Source organism: Bos javanicus, chromosome 16 (assembly GCF_032452875.1).
Source record: "Bos javanicus breed banteng chromosome 16, ARS-OSU_banteng_1.0, whole genome shotgun sequence".
NCBI lineage: Eukaryota > Metazoa > Chordata > Mammalia > Artiodactyla > Bovidae > Bos > Bos javanicus.
The window spans coordinates 80,626,472-80,643,588 of NC_083883.1; the positions used below are offsets into that span (position 1 = coordinate 80,626,472).

Here is a 17,117-nt window from a genome sequence, read left to right on the forward strand (position 1 = left end):
TTTGACTTCTCATGAGAGACCCTTTCTTAGCTTCTTCTGTGTGAATTCCAGGGCCTGGCTATGATTTCCCCTCCTGTTACCCCGCCCCTCCTGGTGGGAGAACACACACTATCACCCTGTCCTTGAGCTGACCTCAGCACCCCAGGAATAGAAAGGTTCTGGGAGCAACCAGGGTCTTGTCCCAAATTGGGCTAAGCTACATCTGGCCCAGGAAAAGAGGGCCTGTAAGAGTCCCTTGTTTGGGTAGAAAAAGGAAGGAGCAGGTGGAGCATCTTGTTGGCACTACACTGTCTTCCCTCTCTGCCCCTCATTCCCTGGCACAACCCCCCCACCACCCGCCCTGGCCCCAGATCACTCAGACAGGCTAGAATGATGTGGCTGCAAGATTTTAATTTTTCATTGTCTTCCTGGTCTGTCTTCATCCCGAGTGGCCCGTGTCTCTGGCATGCTCCTCCCAGAGGTAAATGTGCCTGACGATGAGCCCGCCTGCCTGGTTGGCGTTCGCCAGCAGCCTCACGCAGCTCACCTGGTGCCCCACAGACCTGGGCACTACCTCCTGATCCAGCTGCCCCTCCAGGAGGCGGCCCAGCAGGACAAAGCTGGAGCAGCGCTGCGGCATGCCCTCGGGCCCGTAGCCCAGCTCCACCTGCCCCTTCTCCAGGGCGTGCCTGCCTTCCACGATGGTGCCCGTCAGCACCTGCACCCTCCTCAGGTCGGCTGGCTGGTTCAGGATGACCGTCAGGTGGTTGCCAGCACTCACGTTGTGGGTCCAGAAGAAGGACTCGTCCAGAGTGTAGGCCTCCCAGGGGAAGTGGACCTCGAACACCTTCATGTCGGTGAAGGCGGTTCCCGGCGGGTTGTCAGGGGCGTAGGGGCTCTTCCTGCGCGCGCCCGATGCCTTCTGCCTGTCGTTCAGGGGGTGGTAGGTGGCTCTGTGGTAGAAGAGGAAGGGCGTGCACAGGATGGGGTCCTTCTGGGCCAGGAGGACACGGAAGTGGGCGAGCAGCCTGTCGAGGGGCTTCTCCCGGTAGAAGAGGAGCAGGAAGTGGGCCAGCGTCGGCAGGTCGCTACTGCGGAAGAGCTTGCCCAGGACGCCCAGGTTGGCGAACTCCAGGAAGGCCCAGGGCTGAGACCGCAGCGTGTCCACCTTCCACTGCACGTGGCTGATGAAGTTGGGGGCGCAGAAGGCGTTGTCCTCCAGCAGCAGGAAGTACTCCGAGAGCTTCGAGGCAGAGCTCATGAGGAAGGCGTGATCCACGTTCTGCTCGGAGTAGAGCTCCCGGCCGGAGGCCCCGGCGCCCGCGGGCGGGTAGGCGTCTGGGGGGGCGTGGATCAGCAGCAGCTGCCCCGCCAAGATCTGCGGGCTGAAGAGGCTGGAAATGTTCAGGACGGTCTCCGCGAGCCAGGCGGGGTCGGCGCCCGCCAGGTGGACCAACACCGTGAGGCGCTTCTGCTCCACCTTCGAGGTGGCGCGGAACACCGAGAGGAGAGTGTACAGGAGGCCGCTGGGGTCGGGCCCCGGCCGGGGCCGCGAGGAGATGCCCACCGTCAGCCACGCTGGGGAGGCAAGTGGCGGCGTCAGGGGGCGGGGCGCCGGCTCTCTCACGCCTGCCTGCTCCCGTTCGCCCCCCTGGAGTGGGGTGCGGCCCCCACCTGGACTCTGCGCTTGGACACCGTCGCAGGTGCCTGGTGTGCACGCCGAAGCCCGAGGAGCCCCAAGCCAGGGTGCTACTCCCCGCGGCCTCCGAGGCTTCCTGGAGCCACGGTTCTGCTGCCCATGGTTTAAGCACTGAGCACACACATTAATGTCATTCCTTCTGATTTTACCTAGCTCATCTTCACAAAGCTCTCCTTTAAAGAAGATCTCCTGGAAGGAGCCCCTCTCCTGGAAGTCAGGAGCCTGAGCCGCGCCTCAGCTCTGTGGAGCCCGGGTGGCTCCAGGGGTCCCGGCACCCCTGAGCTGCAATCTGGGCGAGTCGGGCTGTGAGCCCGGAAGGCCCCCCTCTCCCAGGTGCTTTCAGGCTGTCTTCCGGGAGCAGCCACCTTATCTTCCCCCTCCTTGCTCCTCATCCCTGAGACCAGGTGTCCTGACGGGGAAAGGACTGTCTGCCCGCCCACGGAGGCCTGGGCACCCTGCCCTCTCTCCCTGTCTCTTCTCTCCGAGTCCCCACCTTCTTCTTCTTCTTTCCCTCTATTTTTGGCCACACCACATGGCATTCAGGATCTTGGTGCCCCGGGCAGGGACCGCACCCCCTGCAGTGGACGCGCAGAGTCCTCACCCCTGGACACCAGGGAGCCCCCTCCTTCCTCCTCTTGACCCTCTTGCTCCCAGGGGACCCACTCCCCTCCTTGGAACTCACTCTTCTTTCTCTGCTGGAGCTTTTCCAGGTATTTGGAAGTGAGGTTCCGCCAGTCTTCTAGTGGCCCCAGGCCCTTCCTTCTCCTGTAGCTGTCCTCCTGGGGTACTGGCAGAGGGAACATCTGGTCCTCCTGCCATATAAAGCACAGGCTTTATTGCTAGTGGTCTCTTCCCCCCAGAGCAAGCCCGGCGTAGCATCAGGACGTCTGACCACCGACAGAGTATCCAGGGCCCACACAGTACTTGCTGTGTTCCTCACCTTAACAGATATGGGGGTGGGGACGGGGAATCAGCTTCTCTGGGAACCAGTGGGTCCAGCCAGGTCCGCACCCACCCCTCGGAGCCTCCTGCTCTCCCGTGAGAGGGGTGGGTGCTGTCCACACCCCCCACCCACCCTGAACCTGCACAGCGAGGGCAAGGCCGCTGCTTGGACCTTGACAGCCATCCAGTCCTGGTCGTCTTCAACTTCCCTGGGGACTTCCAGCATGAACAGGAGCCACAGGACCCCGAGGCCCATGGAGATGACGCAGCAGTGCCGGAGGGGACAGTGCATGGCGGCGCCTGGGTGAGAGGGCGACAGGCCGGCAGAGCTCCCCCGTCCACGCCTAACCCCCGTCTCTTGCAGGCCCGCCCCTCCCAGCTGTCCTCTGTCCACTGTGCACTCAGTCCCCACGCCTGCCCTCCATCTGAGCCAGGACCGGAGCCCGCTTCCTGGGGGGCAGAGGGGAGGCCGCCTGCCCCCGGCCCTCTGCTGCCCTCTCTGTGCAGATTTGTCTGGAGATTCCAATTCTCCGAGTTTTCCTTGCTCCAATGATCACGGTCTGCTGGGCCTTCATTGCTGAAGCCCGTTTATCTTAGAAAACAGATGGTTACCACCCACTCCTACTTTTTTAAACAAAAGTCAAACTATTTATTAAAATAGCTGAACTTGAAGTGTTGCTAAGTGCTAAGCAATTTGATGCCTTTCCTACTTTTTGTAAAGGACGTCCTTAATTTATTCCAACCCTTAATCTTATTCACAGACCTCGATTAGAACATAATTCTGTTAACTCAGAGCGAAAGAAAAATCCTTTCGGGACTGATGGGCTGCAGGAATTCAGACTGGCTCAGCCTCCAAAGCACTCATACGCTGCTTTTTCCCTGTCTGTGTCTTTCCTCCAGAGAGAATGTGTTTTCCTGATTGTTTCTAAATGATCAGAAGAAAGGCTTTAATATACCTTGTCTCCCACGCTTGATCCTTTCTCTGCAGTCAGTACACAGAAGAAATCGTCATCAGTAGTTATGATGCTCCCAAGGCTACAATATTCTCTCATTTCCCCCATTTTCATGGCTCCCTGCCACTTCAGTATTTTGGTAGGGGTTACCATGCTTTTCTCCCTTAACCATTCAGCTTTTTGGTAAGAGTTATAAAAACAGTACTTACATACGGCAGGAAGACTTAGACTTATCTTACCTGGTTTTCTTAAGCCAGGACTTTTAGCCTGATGGGTAATTCAGATACAAATCAGCACATGGATACATATATTGAATAAAAGGCTTTACAACGACAGCCGGAGGCATTCACCCTCAAGTGCACAGCCCTGTTCCCTCTGCCCCTGGCCTGCGGGTTACCTGTCACTCACTGGCCGCCCCGGGCGGGTCGGGGTGGGTGGGGCACTGCCCTGACCCTGCGCGGGTCAGGCTCCTGGACGAGCAGGAGAGAGAGGAGCTGGGGTGCCGGAGGACCCGGCACCACAAACTAGGCCCCCTCCCTGGTGCGCCAGCCTTGAGCTAGGCTCCCTCTGTGATGCTGCTCCGTGTCCCGCCTGCTGCCCCGTCGTCAGGGGGACCCCTGGCCAGGACTCACCCATGGGCTGGGCTTGTCTGGGAGGCCCAGACGGGGTCCCTCCTGCCCGGGTGGCCGGCTCCCTGCTCTCGCCCCGTGAGGACGCTCTTTCCTCCTGCCGTCTGCCCACGCTTCTTGCCCTACTGGGCCATTCCCGTCACTGTCAAAAGGACGCCAACCGTCTTCCGGTGGGTAAAGCAGCAACCCCCGTGCCCCCCCCCACCCCCCCCGCCAAAGAAATGTCCTTTCCAAGTCCTGCCCCCTGCCTCCGCAGCCGCTCTAGAAGCTCTGTCGCCCTGAACCAGCCCACTTCATCTCACACTCCCTCTCCTGTCTCCCTCAGCCTCCTGCTCCAGACACTTTGCCCAGCTCGGCTCTTGCCGCTGACTCTTCCCTCCCAGGCTCTTTCCTTGGCTTCTCCTCTTCCCCGCCAGCCCTGTCGTGCGCCCCAGGCCTCGACCCAGTCCCATGGCTTTACTGTGTACACTGCTCGTGAACATGTGTGCGCCCCTGTGCGTGTATACATGCACGCATGCAGTGTGTGTGTATACCCGTCACTTCATACATACTCCTAGGGCCGGTCTGACCTCCAGCCCCAGCTTCTTTCCTGAGCTCTGAAGGACCTGACAACTCACCATCTCCATCTGGATAAGAGGTGTCTTCAGGAGCCGAAATAGAGCTACAGAGTCTTCCTACTTGCCAGATCTCTTCCTCCCCAAGTTCTCCCCACCTCAGTAAATAGCACCACCATTTTTCCAGCTCCTCATGGGAAAAACCCTTGCTACCTCTCTCCCCTTAACACTCCATATTCCATCTACTTAGTCCTGTTATCTTTTCCTCCCCAAAGCATCTGGAATCTGAGCCTCTCTCCGTGTCTGCCGCTACATCATCTCCTGCCTGGACCGCTGGCACCACCCGACTGGCCCCCACCCGACCCTGTCCTCCTTCCCCACGACGCAGGGGCCTTTTACACCGGAGATCAAACTCCAGACCGCGGCCTCCAGGATCCTGCCTGACCTGGCCCTCTGCCTGCCTCTTTGACTCCATCTCCCACCCCTACCCCGCCCCTCTTCCCCCAGCTGTTTGGGGGAGTGAACATCCTTTGGACAAACCAAGCTGTTTCTTGAGTGCTAGCATTTGATCTTCTTCGAACTTTCCTTCGGAGACTTTCCTTGAGCCGACTCCTCCCGACACGCAGGGTCTTTATGCGGCCTCAGGTCATCAGGGTTAAGACACCTCTCACCCGCTCCCATCCTCCCATTGGCTACTATGTACTCTCTTCTCTGCACTGACTTCTACCAGAAGCTGTCTTACTTGTGTGTGTTGCTGTCTGTCTCTGGTCACTAGACTGAGGGCCAGGCCTCCGCTTCACTCCATGCTGCATCCAGAGCGCTTCGCACAGTGCTGGCCCAGAGTGCTAGCTCAGCAAGTATGTGTTGAGTCACTAGCTACCGGGATTCTGTGATATGATGAGCTCTGGGTTCCAGGGACACTGCAGTGCCAGGAGAGCCAGGCAGCTCACCGGAGAAGGGCACTACCTGGGCGATGGATGAGAGCTCAGAGTCTGGGCTCAGACTCAGACTTGGGCCAGAATCTAGTTCCACTAAACTTATTGGCCATGTGACCTTGGCCAAATGACTCAGTCTCTCTGAAGCCCAGTTCCTCATCTAGAAACTAAAATATAATAATGCTTACTCTCAGTGATATCCTTATGAGGGTGAAAAGAAATCATCCACAGAAAAATGTCTGCTTATAGCAAGCACTGAATAAACGCAGGCACTTTTGTGATAAGGGACGATGACCATTTTTCAACCATGGAGACCAGCACTGCCTTCCTTTCCGTCATATCTGAAAGATCCCTCTCCCTTTATTCCTAAGCCCCACCCAGATTTTACTTCTAGACTCTTAAACAGATGCACAGCACTTTGAGAACATTTCCACATCTTGACATCTAATTCCCACTTCTCTAAGCGCTTTAGAGGAGACAAACAATAGTGAAAGAGGGGGAAAGACACATTTTTAAATTGAAGTATAGTGGACTTGAAGTGAAAATAAACATTAAGCCCTGACAGGCTCCTCTGCAGCGTGCAGATAGGGGTGACCACCTGGGATGCTGTGCCTCTTGCCACAGTGAGTCCTGGGTGTAGGCTCTGGACTTTGCTGGAAGTCAGAGCTCTCCTTACAGCACAGAAACATCAACTCGATCCCCGGCTGGGAGGAGGAGAGAGGGGTCCCGAGGGCACCTCTGTCCCTCCAGCATCCCTGGCTGGGTCTCCACTGGTGCTCCCTTGGTAACCATTGTTCTTCCTGAAGGTCAGCAAACTGATCACCCCCAGCCCCTCCAGGGAGGTGGCTCCACCCAGAGCACATTTGGACCACAGGCTTGTCTGGTTGGCTCACACACTGTTTTTTTGAAATTAGATTGAACGTTTTAAAATTAGGAGAGACTGTATAAACACTTAAGACTTTTGGCTTTTCTTGAAAATTGCAACTTGCTGTCACCCTGGCCTGAGCAGTGACGGCCCTGGGAAGCTGGAAGTGCATTCTCTTCTTCAGAATTCTTTCTGTCCCCTGTTAGGCATCTGAGTTTTTGGCCTCTGCTTTAGGTCAGGTCTTGGGAGAGTTGGAGACTATGCTAGGTCCTGGCTTTATACTGGGCGCCTGTATGGGATAAGATGGGAAAAGACAGGGCAGGAAGTGATGCCTCTAGTTGAAGGGCTGTGGGCAGAGGTAGGAGCATGAATAGAGGATGGCAGACATGCGAGGAATCAACCAAAGTAAACAGCGAACCAAAGAGATGAACACCACAAACGGAGGCTGCTGTGAGCGGACGGACAGGCGAGTGGGGCAGGAGCAGTGGCCCAACCTGGAGTGGGTGTGAAAAGCTACTGCATCCACCTCTTCCTGAAAGCTGCCAAACAGGAAAAACTCACCTGCAGGCAGCAGGTTTCCAGTCAAGGGTCAGAGTCCGTAAGGGTTACAAAGCCTACTTCGCGGGTCTCAGCCAGCACTGGGTAGGCGTGAGTGCTGTTTGTGAAACCATTAGAATGTAAGCAAGGTGCTACAGATGACGGTCCAGAGCGCGGGAGACCCTCGGGGCTTCGAGGGGAGAGAATGGACACGTGTGGGCAGCGGAGGGCCAGCTGGCGGTCAGATCTGGGATGGGGTTTCCATGCCCTCACTCCTCACCCTGGTGTTTAGGGAAGGTCACAGGGTTATCATTCCAGCCCCAGTTCTGTTACCCTCTGTGTGACTTTGGCTGATAAGTTTTTCTGAGTCTCAGTTTCTTCATCTGAGAAACGGCTTTTTACTGTTTATTAATATTCAGTTCAGTTCAGTTCAGTCGCTCAGTCGTGTCCAACTCTTTGCGACCCCATGAATCACAGCACTCCAGGCCTCCCTATCCATCATCAACTCCTGGAGTTTTCCCAAACTCATGTCCATCGAGTCAGTGATGCCATCCAGCCATCTCATCCTCTGTCAGCCCCTTCTCCTTCTGCCCTCAATCTTTCCCAGCATCAGGGTCTTTTCCAATAGGTCAACTCGTCGCATGAGGTGGCCAAAGTATTGGAGTTTCAGCTTCAGCATTAGTCCTTCCAATGAACGCCCAGGACTGATCTCCTTTAGGATGGACTGGTTGGATCTCCTTGGAGTCCAAGAGACTCTCAAGAGTCTTCTCCAACACCATAGTTCAAAAGCATCAATTCTTCGGCACTCAGCTTTCTTCACAGTCCAACTCTCACATCCATACATGACCAAGGGAAAAACCATAGCCTTGACTGGACGGACCTTTGTTGGCAAAGTAATGTCTCTGCTTTTGAATATGCTATCTAGGTTGGTCATAACTTTCCTTCCAAGGAGTAAGCGTCTTTTAATTTCATGGCTGCAGTCACCATCTGCAGTGATTTTGGAGCCCCCCAAAATAAAGTCTGACACTGTTTCCAATGTTTTCCCATCTATTTCCCATGAAGTGATGGGACCAGATGCCATGATCTTAGTTTTCTGAATGTTGAGCTTTAAGCCAACTTTTTCACTCTCTTCTTTCATCAAGAGGCTTTTTAGTTCCTCTTCACTTTCTGCCATAAGGGTGGTGTCATCTGCATATCTGAGGTTATTGATATTTCTCCCGGCAATCTTGATTCCAGCTTGTGCTTCTTCCAGCCCAGCGTTTCTCATGATGTACTCTGCATAGAAGTTAAATAAGCAGGGTGACAATATACAGCCTTGATGTACTCCTTTTCCTATTTGGAACCAGTCTGTTCCATGTCCAGTTCTAACTGTTGCTTCCTGACCGGCATACAGGTTTCTCAAGAGGCAGGTCAGGTGGTCCGGTATTCCCATCTCTCTCAGAATTTTCCAGTTTTAATTTATTAATATTACCGATCTATTATACTTCGGCCTCCCTGGTTGCTCATTGGTAAAGAATTCACCTGCCAAGCAGGAGACCCAGGTTTGATCCCTGGGTTGAAAGGATCCTCTGGAGGAGGAAATGGCAACCCACTCCAGTATTCTTGCCTGGGAAATCCCAAGGACAGAGGAGCCTGGCGGGCTACAGTCCATGGGGTTGCAAAAATAGCCTTATAGGACTTGGCAACTAAACAACAACAACCCATCTACTTCACAGTCCTGGGGTGTCCAACAGACTACGGATCACTCCAGCCCGGGCAGATCTGGTTCCCGGCCCCGCAGTGTCTCCAGGTGCCCCCTGCCAGGGGAGGGGAGAAAGGGAGCTGGTGTCAGGACTGTCAGACCCTGTGCTGGACATGTGACAGGATTGGTTGAGCGCCGGATTTCAAATGACCGTGGTGGATTTGGGAGTGCTCCGGGAAACTCTGAAGTAAAGTTTTATTCCTGTTGCAAGACTTTCACCCCGGATTCAGAGAATTCCAAACACTCCGACCACCTGAGGGCCCCTAGTCCCTTTCTTAGGGTGACAGCAGTGGCCGAGGGGTGAACAGAGATGTGTGCTTTTCTCTCTGCCTCTTCAGCTTTTCCCAGCAGAGCCCAGAACTTCCAAAGCGGCCCAACCTGAATGGGAGGAAACACCTTGGGGTGAGGACGCCGCCCCGCCCCACGCCTCAGCCAGGTGACTCCAAGTCCTGAGCCCAGGTCCCTCCAGGCTGAAGGGTTCCCACGACCGGACAGGAAGAGGGAATGGGCAGGAGAAAAAGGTATTTAGTTATCAGGCGCCTCCCTGGGACCCAGACCCAGCTGCCCAGGGCCAGTAGCCCAGGGCTGAGCCCCTTGTCACGGTGGGAGTGGACCTGCACGGACGTGCCCATGGCGGGGGTGGGGCAGAACCGGGAGCGCACGGGTCCCACCGAAGAGACTTCCGGCGGCACCGAGCGGGGCAGCGGAGAAGCGGGAATGACCAGGGCTCAGCCCAGGAGGTGGGCCCTGTGGTGCGATCTCTTCCTGCCTCCCCTGGGAGCCAAGTTCATCTCCTTGTCCGGTCCAAAACTCCATCCTCGGCCAGACGGAGCCACGGACCACCATAAAGGCCATTTTCCCCTCCCCTTCGGCTCGGGGCTGGAGGCTTTGGCTCCCTCCCTTCCAGCGGTTTACAACCCCCAGGGTGAGAGGGCAGGGACGGAGGTGGAAAAAGACAAATACCGAGTTAAAGGTGCAGGAACAGAGACACGTTGTGGGAGTGCACAAAATAAAGTAAAACACGGAGGCCACCGAGGCGGCAGCTCAGCCTGGGTCTCGGGGTCTGTGGGTTTGTCTCCACGGGGGACATCCGACACCAAACATTCCAGGGCCCCCAGAGGGGTGGGGGATGACGACAGCGCACCAGAGGGAGGAGCCGAGCTGGACTGTGAGCAGGCCGGGAAGAGGCCTGTGCGTCGGGGAAATCAGAGGAAAGGAGGGCAGAGAGGAGGCCCACGAGGGCTGGGGAGGGACGGGTGGAGTGGAAGGGACGCCGCGCCGAGGGTAGGCGCACCGCGCGCCCCGGAAGCCGGGGGAGGCGGCGGCGGGCGCGAGCGGCCCTCCACGTGCGCTACGTGCCGCGCTGGCCGCCCCCGCCGGGGAGCCGGCCTCTCCGCTCCTGAAGCCCAGTCGGGGGTGGGCGCGGGACCACGTCGTGCCCTGGGTTGCGAGTGTGCAGCGCGGCTTCCGGAAGGAATGCGGTGTGCCCCGACACCGCGCGGCCGGCCTGGCGCGCGGGCTGCGGAGCTGGTGCAGGCTGGGGGGAGGCCCGCAGGCTGAGCGGGACGGGGAAGGGAGGATAGAGACCCCAAGGCCGTGTTTTCGGCTCCAGGGAGGCACAGATGCTGCGGCCAGAGACTGAGCCCCGCGGGGCGGGGTGTCGTGCCGGGTGAGGAGGGGTTACTGGAGACGTGGCACCCGGATGGGGCTCGGCTCCGCTCCGGCTGCCGGCGCTACCCCTCGCCGGCCCCGGCCCGCAAAGCGATGCCGGCCCGCCCCCGCCTCGCTGCCCTCGGCCCCGAGAGCCGGACCACCGGCAGCGAGCGAGCACAGCCTCCAGGCCGCCGGGCCGCCGCGGAGCAGACAATGCAGCGCGCGCCCCGCCCCCGAGCGCTGCGCCGGCCGGCCAATCAGCGCCCGCGCCGGCCGGCCAATCAGCGCCCGCGGCCGGGCTCTTTAAAAAAAGAAGGGCCGGCGCGGCGCGGCTGTCAGCTGGAAGGATCCCTCCGCGCATGTAAACACGCATCATAAAGGGTCGAGAGCGCCTCCGCGTCCCCGCGGGCCGAGCAGCCCCTCCCAGCTCCCTTCGAGGCCCCGCCGCCGACCCTCCCTCAGCTGCAAGGCGCGTCCTTGGGGAGGGGCAGCTGCTGCCCTGTTTGCCGGCCACGGAATCCCGTGGCTCTGGGCTCTACCGGAAGTGGCGGACGCGGGGCCGGGAAGCTGCGGTGCGGGGGCGACCCGGGGGTAGCTGGGGACGGGCTCGCTGTCCTGCTTCTCGGCTGTAATCCCTACGGGTCTGGAGTTCTCTTGGAGGATGCCAGTGTTCAGTGTGATAACAGTCTTATCCCTGCTCCCGGGAGAGAGCACAGGACAGGAAATCCACCCCAGCAAGACCCTCTAGAGCCCAGGGCAAAGAGCAACAACGAGGACTTTTCTCCCCAACATTTTATTGTGAAAAATTTTCAAATATTCAGCCAAGTTAAAACTTTCTGCAACAGATTTCTCTACACCCCCAGCTAGATTCTGTGAACACATGAGCACATTCTAACCTGCAATCTCACATCCACTGTATACTGACGACTTAATAGGGGGTCAGCTGCCCTTGGTTTCAGCCTCCGTCGCCCTGGCTTAGCAAGATCACAAAGCCCTAGACAGCAAGGGAAGGATCTGCCTTCTCCAACGACCTTTGGGTTTACTTCAGAACTTTCTGAAGAGGAGGCTTCTCCCCTCCGTGGCCTTTTAGAGGAAGGATCCTCAAGGACAAGAGACTTTTCTTCAGGTGAATCTAACAGCAGGACTAGGACTCGGTTGATACCTACCTACCAAGGAGGCTCTGGCGAACAGTCCTTCGTGGGTTTGGCTCCTTTCTAGAGGAAAGAGGTCTTTTTTAGGGTTGAAGTTCTACGTTTTGAATTCCCTCTCTTCCCTTTTCTGGGGCAGGACATTATCCTCCCCACCTCCCCAAATGTGTCAAAAGTGTTATCATCTCTTAAAGTTACTAATTTGTGCCTTTATTGTCTGCTCTGTAAAATGGGGACAATAGCAGGGACTCCCGCGCAGGATGAAGCGCAGACGCAAGCAGCTAACATACCACTGTCCACACCCGCCGTCTTGTTGCTCAAGGAGCACTCTTCCCTGCAACACCCTACCTTCCGGTTAGGTGGTGTCTCCACCACTTGTTGGCCTATATGCAACTTGGGCAAATGGCCTGATCAACTTGCGCCTGGCTGGGTTTATGTGTAAATGGAAACGAGTACCTGCCTCGTAGGTTGTTGTGTATATTAAAAATTCATCATGAGAGCACGTGCACAGGCCTAGTACAGAGTGCTAATTTCTTATCCTCCTGTTTTCTCACCTCTAGGCTGTTGTCACGTTCGAGCTGTCCCCTCTACCTGGAAAAGCCGCCTCCGGCCCCGATACCCCACGCCCCCCGGGGGTCTGACCAAATGTCTGCGGACTTCCACCAGGGCGCCTCCCATGAGGCGGGGCGGGACGGAGGGTCCACCCGTGAGCCCAGCCTCTCCCCCAGACCCGTAACTTCCTGAGGGAGGGAGGGGACTCTGGCACGCAGTCAACGGTCAGTGGAGGCCGGCTGGGCTGAACCGTGAGGCCGCGATCCGTTCCCGGGGGCCGCCCCACCCGGCCCAGGGGCGGGCGCTCGGCGCGGGCTGGGTGGGGATGGGGGTGGGGTGGGACTCCTTTTCCTCGCCGTGGCGGCGGAGGCGCACGGCGTGGCTGGGGAGGCGCGGCGTCGTCGGTCGGTGTCGGAGTCAGAGTCGGAGTCGGAGTCTGAGCAGCCGGATCTGAGGAGGAGGAGGAGGAGGAGGAGGAAGGCCGAGGCGTCTGAGGAGGCCGAGGCCGGGCACCCAGCCGCGTCCGCGGCGCCGCGAGAAATGGAGGCCCCCGGCCCGCGCCCCGTGCCGGCCCTCGGCGGTCCCGGCCCACTGGGGGAGTTCCTGCCGCCGCCCGAGTGCCCGGTCTTCGAGCCCAGCTGGGAGGAGTTCGCCGATCCCTTCGCCTTCATCCACAAGATACGGCCCATAGCCGAGCAGACCGGGATCTGCAAGGTGCGGCCGCCGCCGGTGAGTCTCGAGCGGGGCGCGCGGCCGGCGGGGACCGGGCGGCCGGGCCTCGGCGCGGGGCGCGGGGCGCGGGGCGCCGGGCGCGGGGGCGGCGGACGGAGCGCGGCCGGGCCGGGGTTCGGATCCGGACGGAGAGGCGGGGGCACCGGCCCCGGGGTCGCGGCCGTGCGCCGGAGCCGCGGGGGCCGAGGGCGGCCGGGCGGGCGGCCGGCGGGCGGGCGCGGGGGCCGCGGGTGCGGGGCGCCGGGGGTGCGGGGTGCGCGCCCCGCGAGTTGTCGCGAGGAGGAAAGTTTTCAATATGGCGGCGGAGCCCCTGGTCCTTTGTGTGGAGGCGGCGGCGGTCCGGGCGGCCTCACCTGGCGCCCCACCCTCCGGCCCCGGCCCCTCGCCCCGCTCCGGACCCTCGGCAGGTCCTCGGGGCCGGGGGCGAGCCGGGGCGGCGGCGCCGGGCGGGGAGACCGCGGGCCGGGCCGAGGGGGCGTGCGCGTGGGCCTCGGGGGGCGGCCGCCCAAGGCCCTCCGCGACCCCCGCGCGGCCGGGCCCCCGGCCCGAGAGCCGCCCGCGGCGGGCGGTGTCAGCCTCGGAGGCCTCCGCCGGCCCGCGGCAGCCCCAGCCCGGGTGGGCGTGAGGGGGGTGGTCCCGAGGTCGCCCCAACGGCCGCAACGGCCGCGGCCCCTCCCCCGCCCCCGCCGCCCACCGTCGGGACCCGCCGGGGCCGAGGCGGCCTGGCGGCGGTTGGACGCCCCGCGACCGTTGGCCGGAGCTGTAACTGCCTCCGGACGCTTGGAGGAGCCGCGGAGGCCGCGCCCCCGCCCCCTCGGAGGAAGCCCCCGGCCCCCCGCCCCTCGCCCGGGGCTCGCTCTTGTGGTGACGTTGGAGGTGCGGGGCTCGCGCGTAGCCCTGCGCCCGGGGGCCGTGTCGCGGGAGACCCCGCCGCCCCCGGCCCCCGGGGCGGAACGCGCGCTGGATACTCTGGAGTTTTTCTTGGAGTAGTTTGAAACGGAGGTGAAATTCCTGCCTCCGAAAATAGCTGGTCCGCCGGTGTGGGGGAGACGTTTGGAAGTCGATGCCCCGCTCTCCAGAAGTGGACACGGTTGCTTGCCGTTGCTGAGGGGAAGTGCGCGTCGGCTGGAGCCAGAGGCCTGCAGAAGTTGTGCGGGGATCGGGGCCCCGGGGCCCCGGGCTTAGTTCTGGAAGAGGGGGGCGGGCGCCGACAGGTAGCCGTGGAGCTTTGTGTCGTGCGTTAGGGACGCTGAATGTGAGGAGTGCGTTTGCCTTAGTGGGGATCTCTTCTGAAACTAGGCAAGTTGAGTAAGTTCTCGGTAGCCCAAATGTGTGCAGTCGCTTCCTGGGAGTGAGTTGTCCTCCATGTTGGTATTGTGGTGCACTAGGGCTGGGGTAAACCCTTTATCCAGTGTCTTATCCCGTGTCTTTTGGGAGGCTCTTTTCCTAAAAAGGTAGTGTTGCTCAGCTTAGGTTTGGCTACTCATTTCCTCATCTTGGCCAGAATATTAATTGTAAGCCCTGCAAAACGTGTAATCTTTCTGTCTTTCCCCATTCTGAATGTCTGACAGACATGATGGCCACCATTTTGTATAGAGAGTGGTACATACCACAGCCCGAGAAAGGGTGTTCAAGAGGCACAAACACTCCACAAACATAACCAGTGCTGTGTTTTGGAGACCTCCTTTGTGTGGAGGAGGCTTGCTTCCTCCTTTATGTAAGAAACTCTTGTGCCAATTGGAAAGAGTTTGGGAGTATTTATTGTTGATACAACCACAAAAAGAGAAACCTTTCCAGAAGTTGTAGCTCTCGAAGAAGGGTCTTGTTGGAACAAAGACTTAAGAGATGAGGATGTAAGCAATGGCTGTTTTAGAAACCGTTTTCTGTGAACAAGTGGTTTCATATAGTTGAAATAAACCAACAACAAACCAAGAGATAGGAAATGTTTTCCATGGTGATAGCTGTGTAATGCTTGTGTTTCTAGATGATTATGACCACTAAGTTTTTGGAAAACGAATGACTGTTAAAATGGGGATTGATTGGGTTTACTGGTATTTTACTTTTCAAAGTAAGGGGAAGAATTACAAAGTATTTCTATTTCTTTTTGTCCTGAACCTTTGCATCTTTAATTAATGGTATTTAAGGTAGCTTCAGTTTATAGCTGCTTCTCAGTGATGGTCCTAAACTACTTGGCTATTGAAAACTTGAGGTTCACAGAAATTTGTTTGAAATATAGTAAGGTAAATGTGATAAAAGGTAATAAATCAAAAAGACATTACCCAAATCCTGAGTTACAGGTTTAAAGATGGACGTAAATCTTTTTTCAAATTACATCAAGTGTCTGGCTTCCTGGATTTCTTTCTTCAGTTTACAAGTAATCTGACTTTTGGTGTTATTACCCTTAAAATGCAAATTTTCATTTCCTCCTTGATGTACTTAGATTTCTTTTTAAGGACAAATTGTATTTCCATGTCACTTTGTGGTATTTGGAGATGATTAATTTTAGGGGTGTAATTATTAGGCAAAAACTAGTTGGCTGGTCAGTGAATTTCTGAGTCTCCTGAGCTTGATTGGAATATATTTGATGGCTTCAGTAAGCGACTCTGTTGTTCTCAAACATACATCATTTGCCCATAGCTAGGCAGATTCCACAAATTTCTTCTCTGGTGGTATCCAGAAGTCGGAGATTTAAGTCAAACCCCAGATGGCACAGTAGACACATTTTTCAACTTTAACTTATTGTGGCCATTAGTTTAATCCCTTTGACTTTATAGCCAGAGTGTAAAACTTTGAACAGTCAGCATCTCTGAGCCTGTTGGTTCTGCCCTGAGGAGCAGGGAGGAACGCAAGTGTACCTCTGTGTGTGGGGGAGGTTTGAGTGACAGGTGCCCGTCTGTCCTTCCTGCCCGTCCTTCTCCCTGGTGTTGCTTTTGCTTGACTTTGGCCTCATCCTCTTTGTTGTTTTCCCAGTTTCTTTGGTGTCCTGAAGTTTTTCTCTTTGATTCTTTGCCGCCTTAAATCTTTTAACATTTGGGGGGAAACGCTTATCAATAGACATATCCTTGAGCAAAGGAAGAATTTACAATTAAAAAAAAAAAACCACACAGTTTTGTTTATATATATATATATATGTACACACAGTATACAGTTCTTCAGTTTAAACTGCAGTTCAGTAGTTTTTAGTATTTTCATGGAGTTCTTACAACCATCATCAGTTGTTAGAGCTTGTTCATCACCCCTCCACCCCACCCCAGAAGAAAGCCTGAACCAGATTTTAACCACTTTTTAAGACAGATTTAGAACTATGCCTCTCAAAAGAACTTTTTTTTCTCACTTGATAGGAGGCTGGGTTAAGTAAGTCCTGCAGTTTTAGTTTGTAAATGTGTCTGCCTTAAAGTAAAAGCAAACTTCATTTGTTGTAGTCTGTGGATGGGTGTTTAGCTAAATTTGACTTTGCCAATGGTAAATTGGTCACACCCAGATCCTTAGATATCCATCTAACTTACTCTTAGTTAACCAATCAACAAATTAATAGACTCATAGAATGGAATGCAAGTGATATTACAAACATAGGAGGCAGCTAAAGATTTATGTCCCTACCCCCAGTGGAGAAGTTTCCCTTCCTGTGGTTATAGGATTTGTTTTTAAACATGCAGTCTAAACCTTTTTTAAAGAGCAGAATGAAGAGAGAATTGCCTTTGAAGAGTGTTAATTGTTGCAATTTAAAACTGGAGGATTGAGTTCATTATTGAGAGAGAGCTACAAGGAAAATTAGAGAAAATGATCAACCGTCAATTTCATTTTTTGTCTCTAAGATACTTAATTTTCTTTATTTCTGGTTGATCAGTAGTCAACTCATTTACTTGTTCAGTTTGGGTGACAGTAACAAAGTCCAGGATATTTAGGATACTTTAATATAGGCATACAGTAATCTGCCAGTGAGAGAGTTTTCTTTTAGAAAGGCAAAAATACCATTGTGAACTATTCAATTAAAAAAAAGAAGGAATCTGGTTTATGTGCTGTAAAATAGCTTTCTGTAGGCTTTTGTAACCTCTCATTGTTGTTCTAATTGGACCACATTAAAGTTTGGCTATAGAAAAGGATAGAGGGACAGCTCATGCCCCAAAATGAAAGTGCTAATTAATTAGGTCCCTGGGTTTAGGTTCCACGAAGTCTACTTGTGTATCTCTTGGCAGAG

At 56.1% G+C, this 17,117-nt stretch overlaps 2 protein-coding genes across 13 annotated transcripts in view; one reads left to right on the forward strand and one right to left on the reverse strand.

The window, feature by feature from the left end:
* Window positions 1–370: 370 nt before the first annotated feature.
* LOC133227333 (alpha-1,3-mannosyl-glycoprotein 4-beta-N-acetylglucosaminyltransferase-like protein MGAT4E) lies at window positions 371–6,403 on the reverse strand. 8 transcript variants are annotated; one of them, XM_061381776.1, is made up of 6 exons: window positions 3,971–4,374; window positions 3,813–3,840; window positions 3,577–3,602; window positions 2,754–2,920; window positions 2,361–2,490; window positions 371–1,557 (listed from the first exon to the last, which is right to left on the reverse strand). In XM_061381776.1, the coding sequence occupies exons 4-6, from the start codon at window positions 2,910–2,912 to the stop codon at window positions 419–421; spliced, it is 1,428 nt and encodes a 475-aa protein (XP_061237760.1). In that variant the 5' UTR covers window positions 2,913–2,920; window positions 3,577–3,602; window positions 3,813–3,840; window positions 3,971–4,374; the 3' UTR covers window positions 371–418. The 8 variants fall into 8 exon arrangements, with proteins under 8 accessions (XP_061237760.1, XP_061237757.1, XP_061237759.1 ...); XM_061381773.1 differs by lacking the exons at window positions 3,813–3,840; window positions 3,971–4,374 and adding an exon at window positions 6,290–6,403 and having other exon boundaries at window positions 3,384–3,602; XM_061381775.1 differs by lacking the exons at window positions 3,813–3,840; window positions 3,971–4,374 and adding an exon at window positions 6,290–6,338.
* A 6,181-nt stretch (window positions 6,404–12,584) lies between these two features.
* KDM5B (lysine demethylase 5B) overlaps window positions 12,585–17,117 on the forward strand; it is a 73,768-nt gene continuing 69,235 nt past the window's right edge. For 2 of the 5 annotated variants that reach the window (XM_061381746.1, XM_061381747.1), the window contains exon 1: window positions 12,621–12,916. In XM_061381746.1, the coding sequence (XP_061237730.1) occupies window positions 12,728–12,916 (189 nt within the window). In that variant the 5' untranslated portion in view covers window positions 12,621–12,727. The other 3 variants (XM_061381745.1, XM_061381748.1, XM_061381749.1) reach the window with 3 other exon arrangements.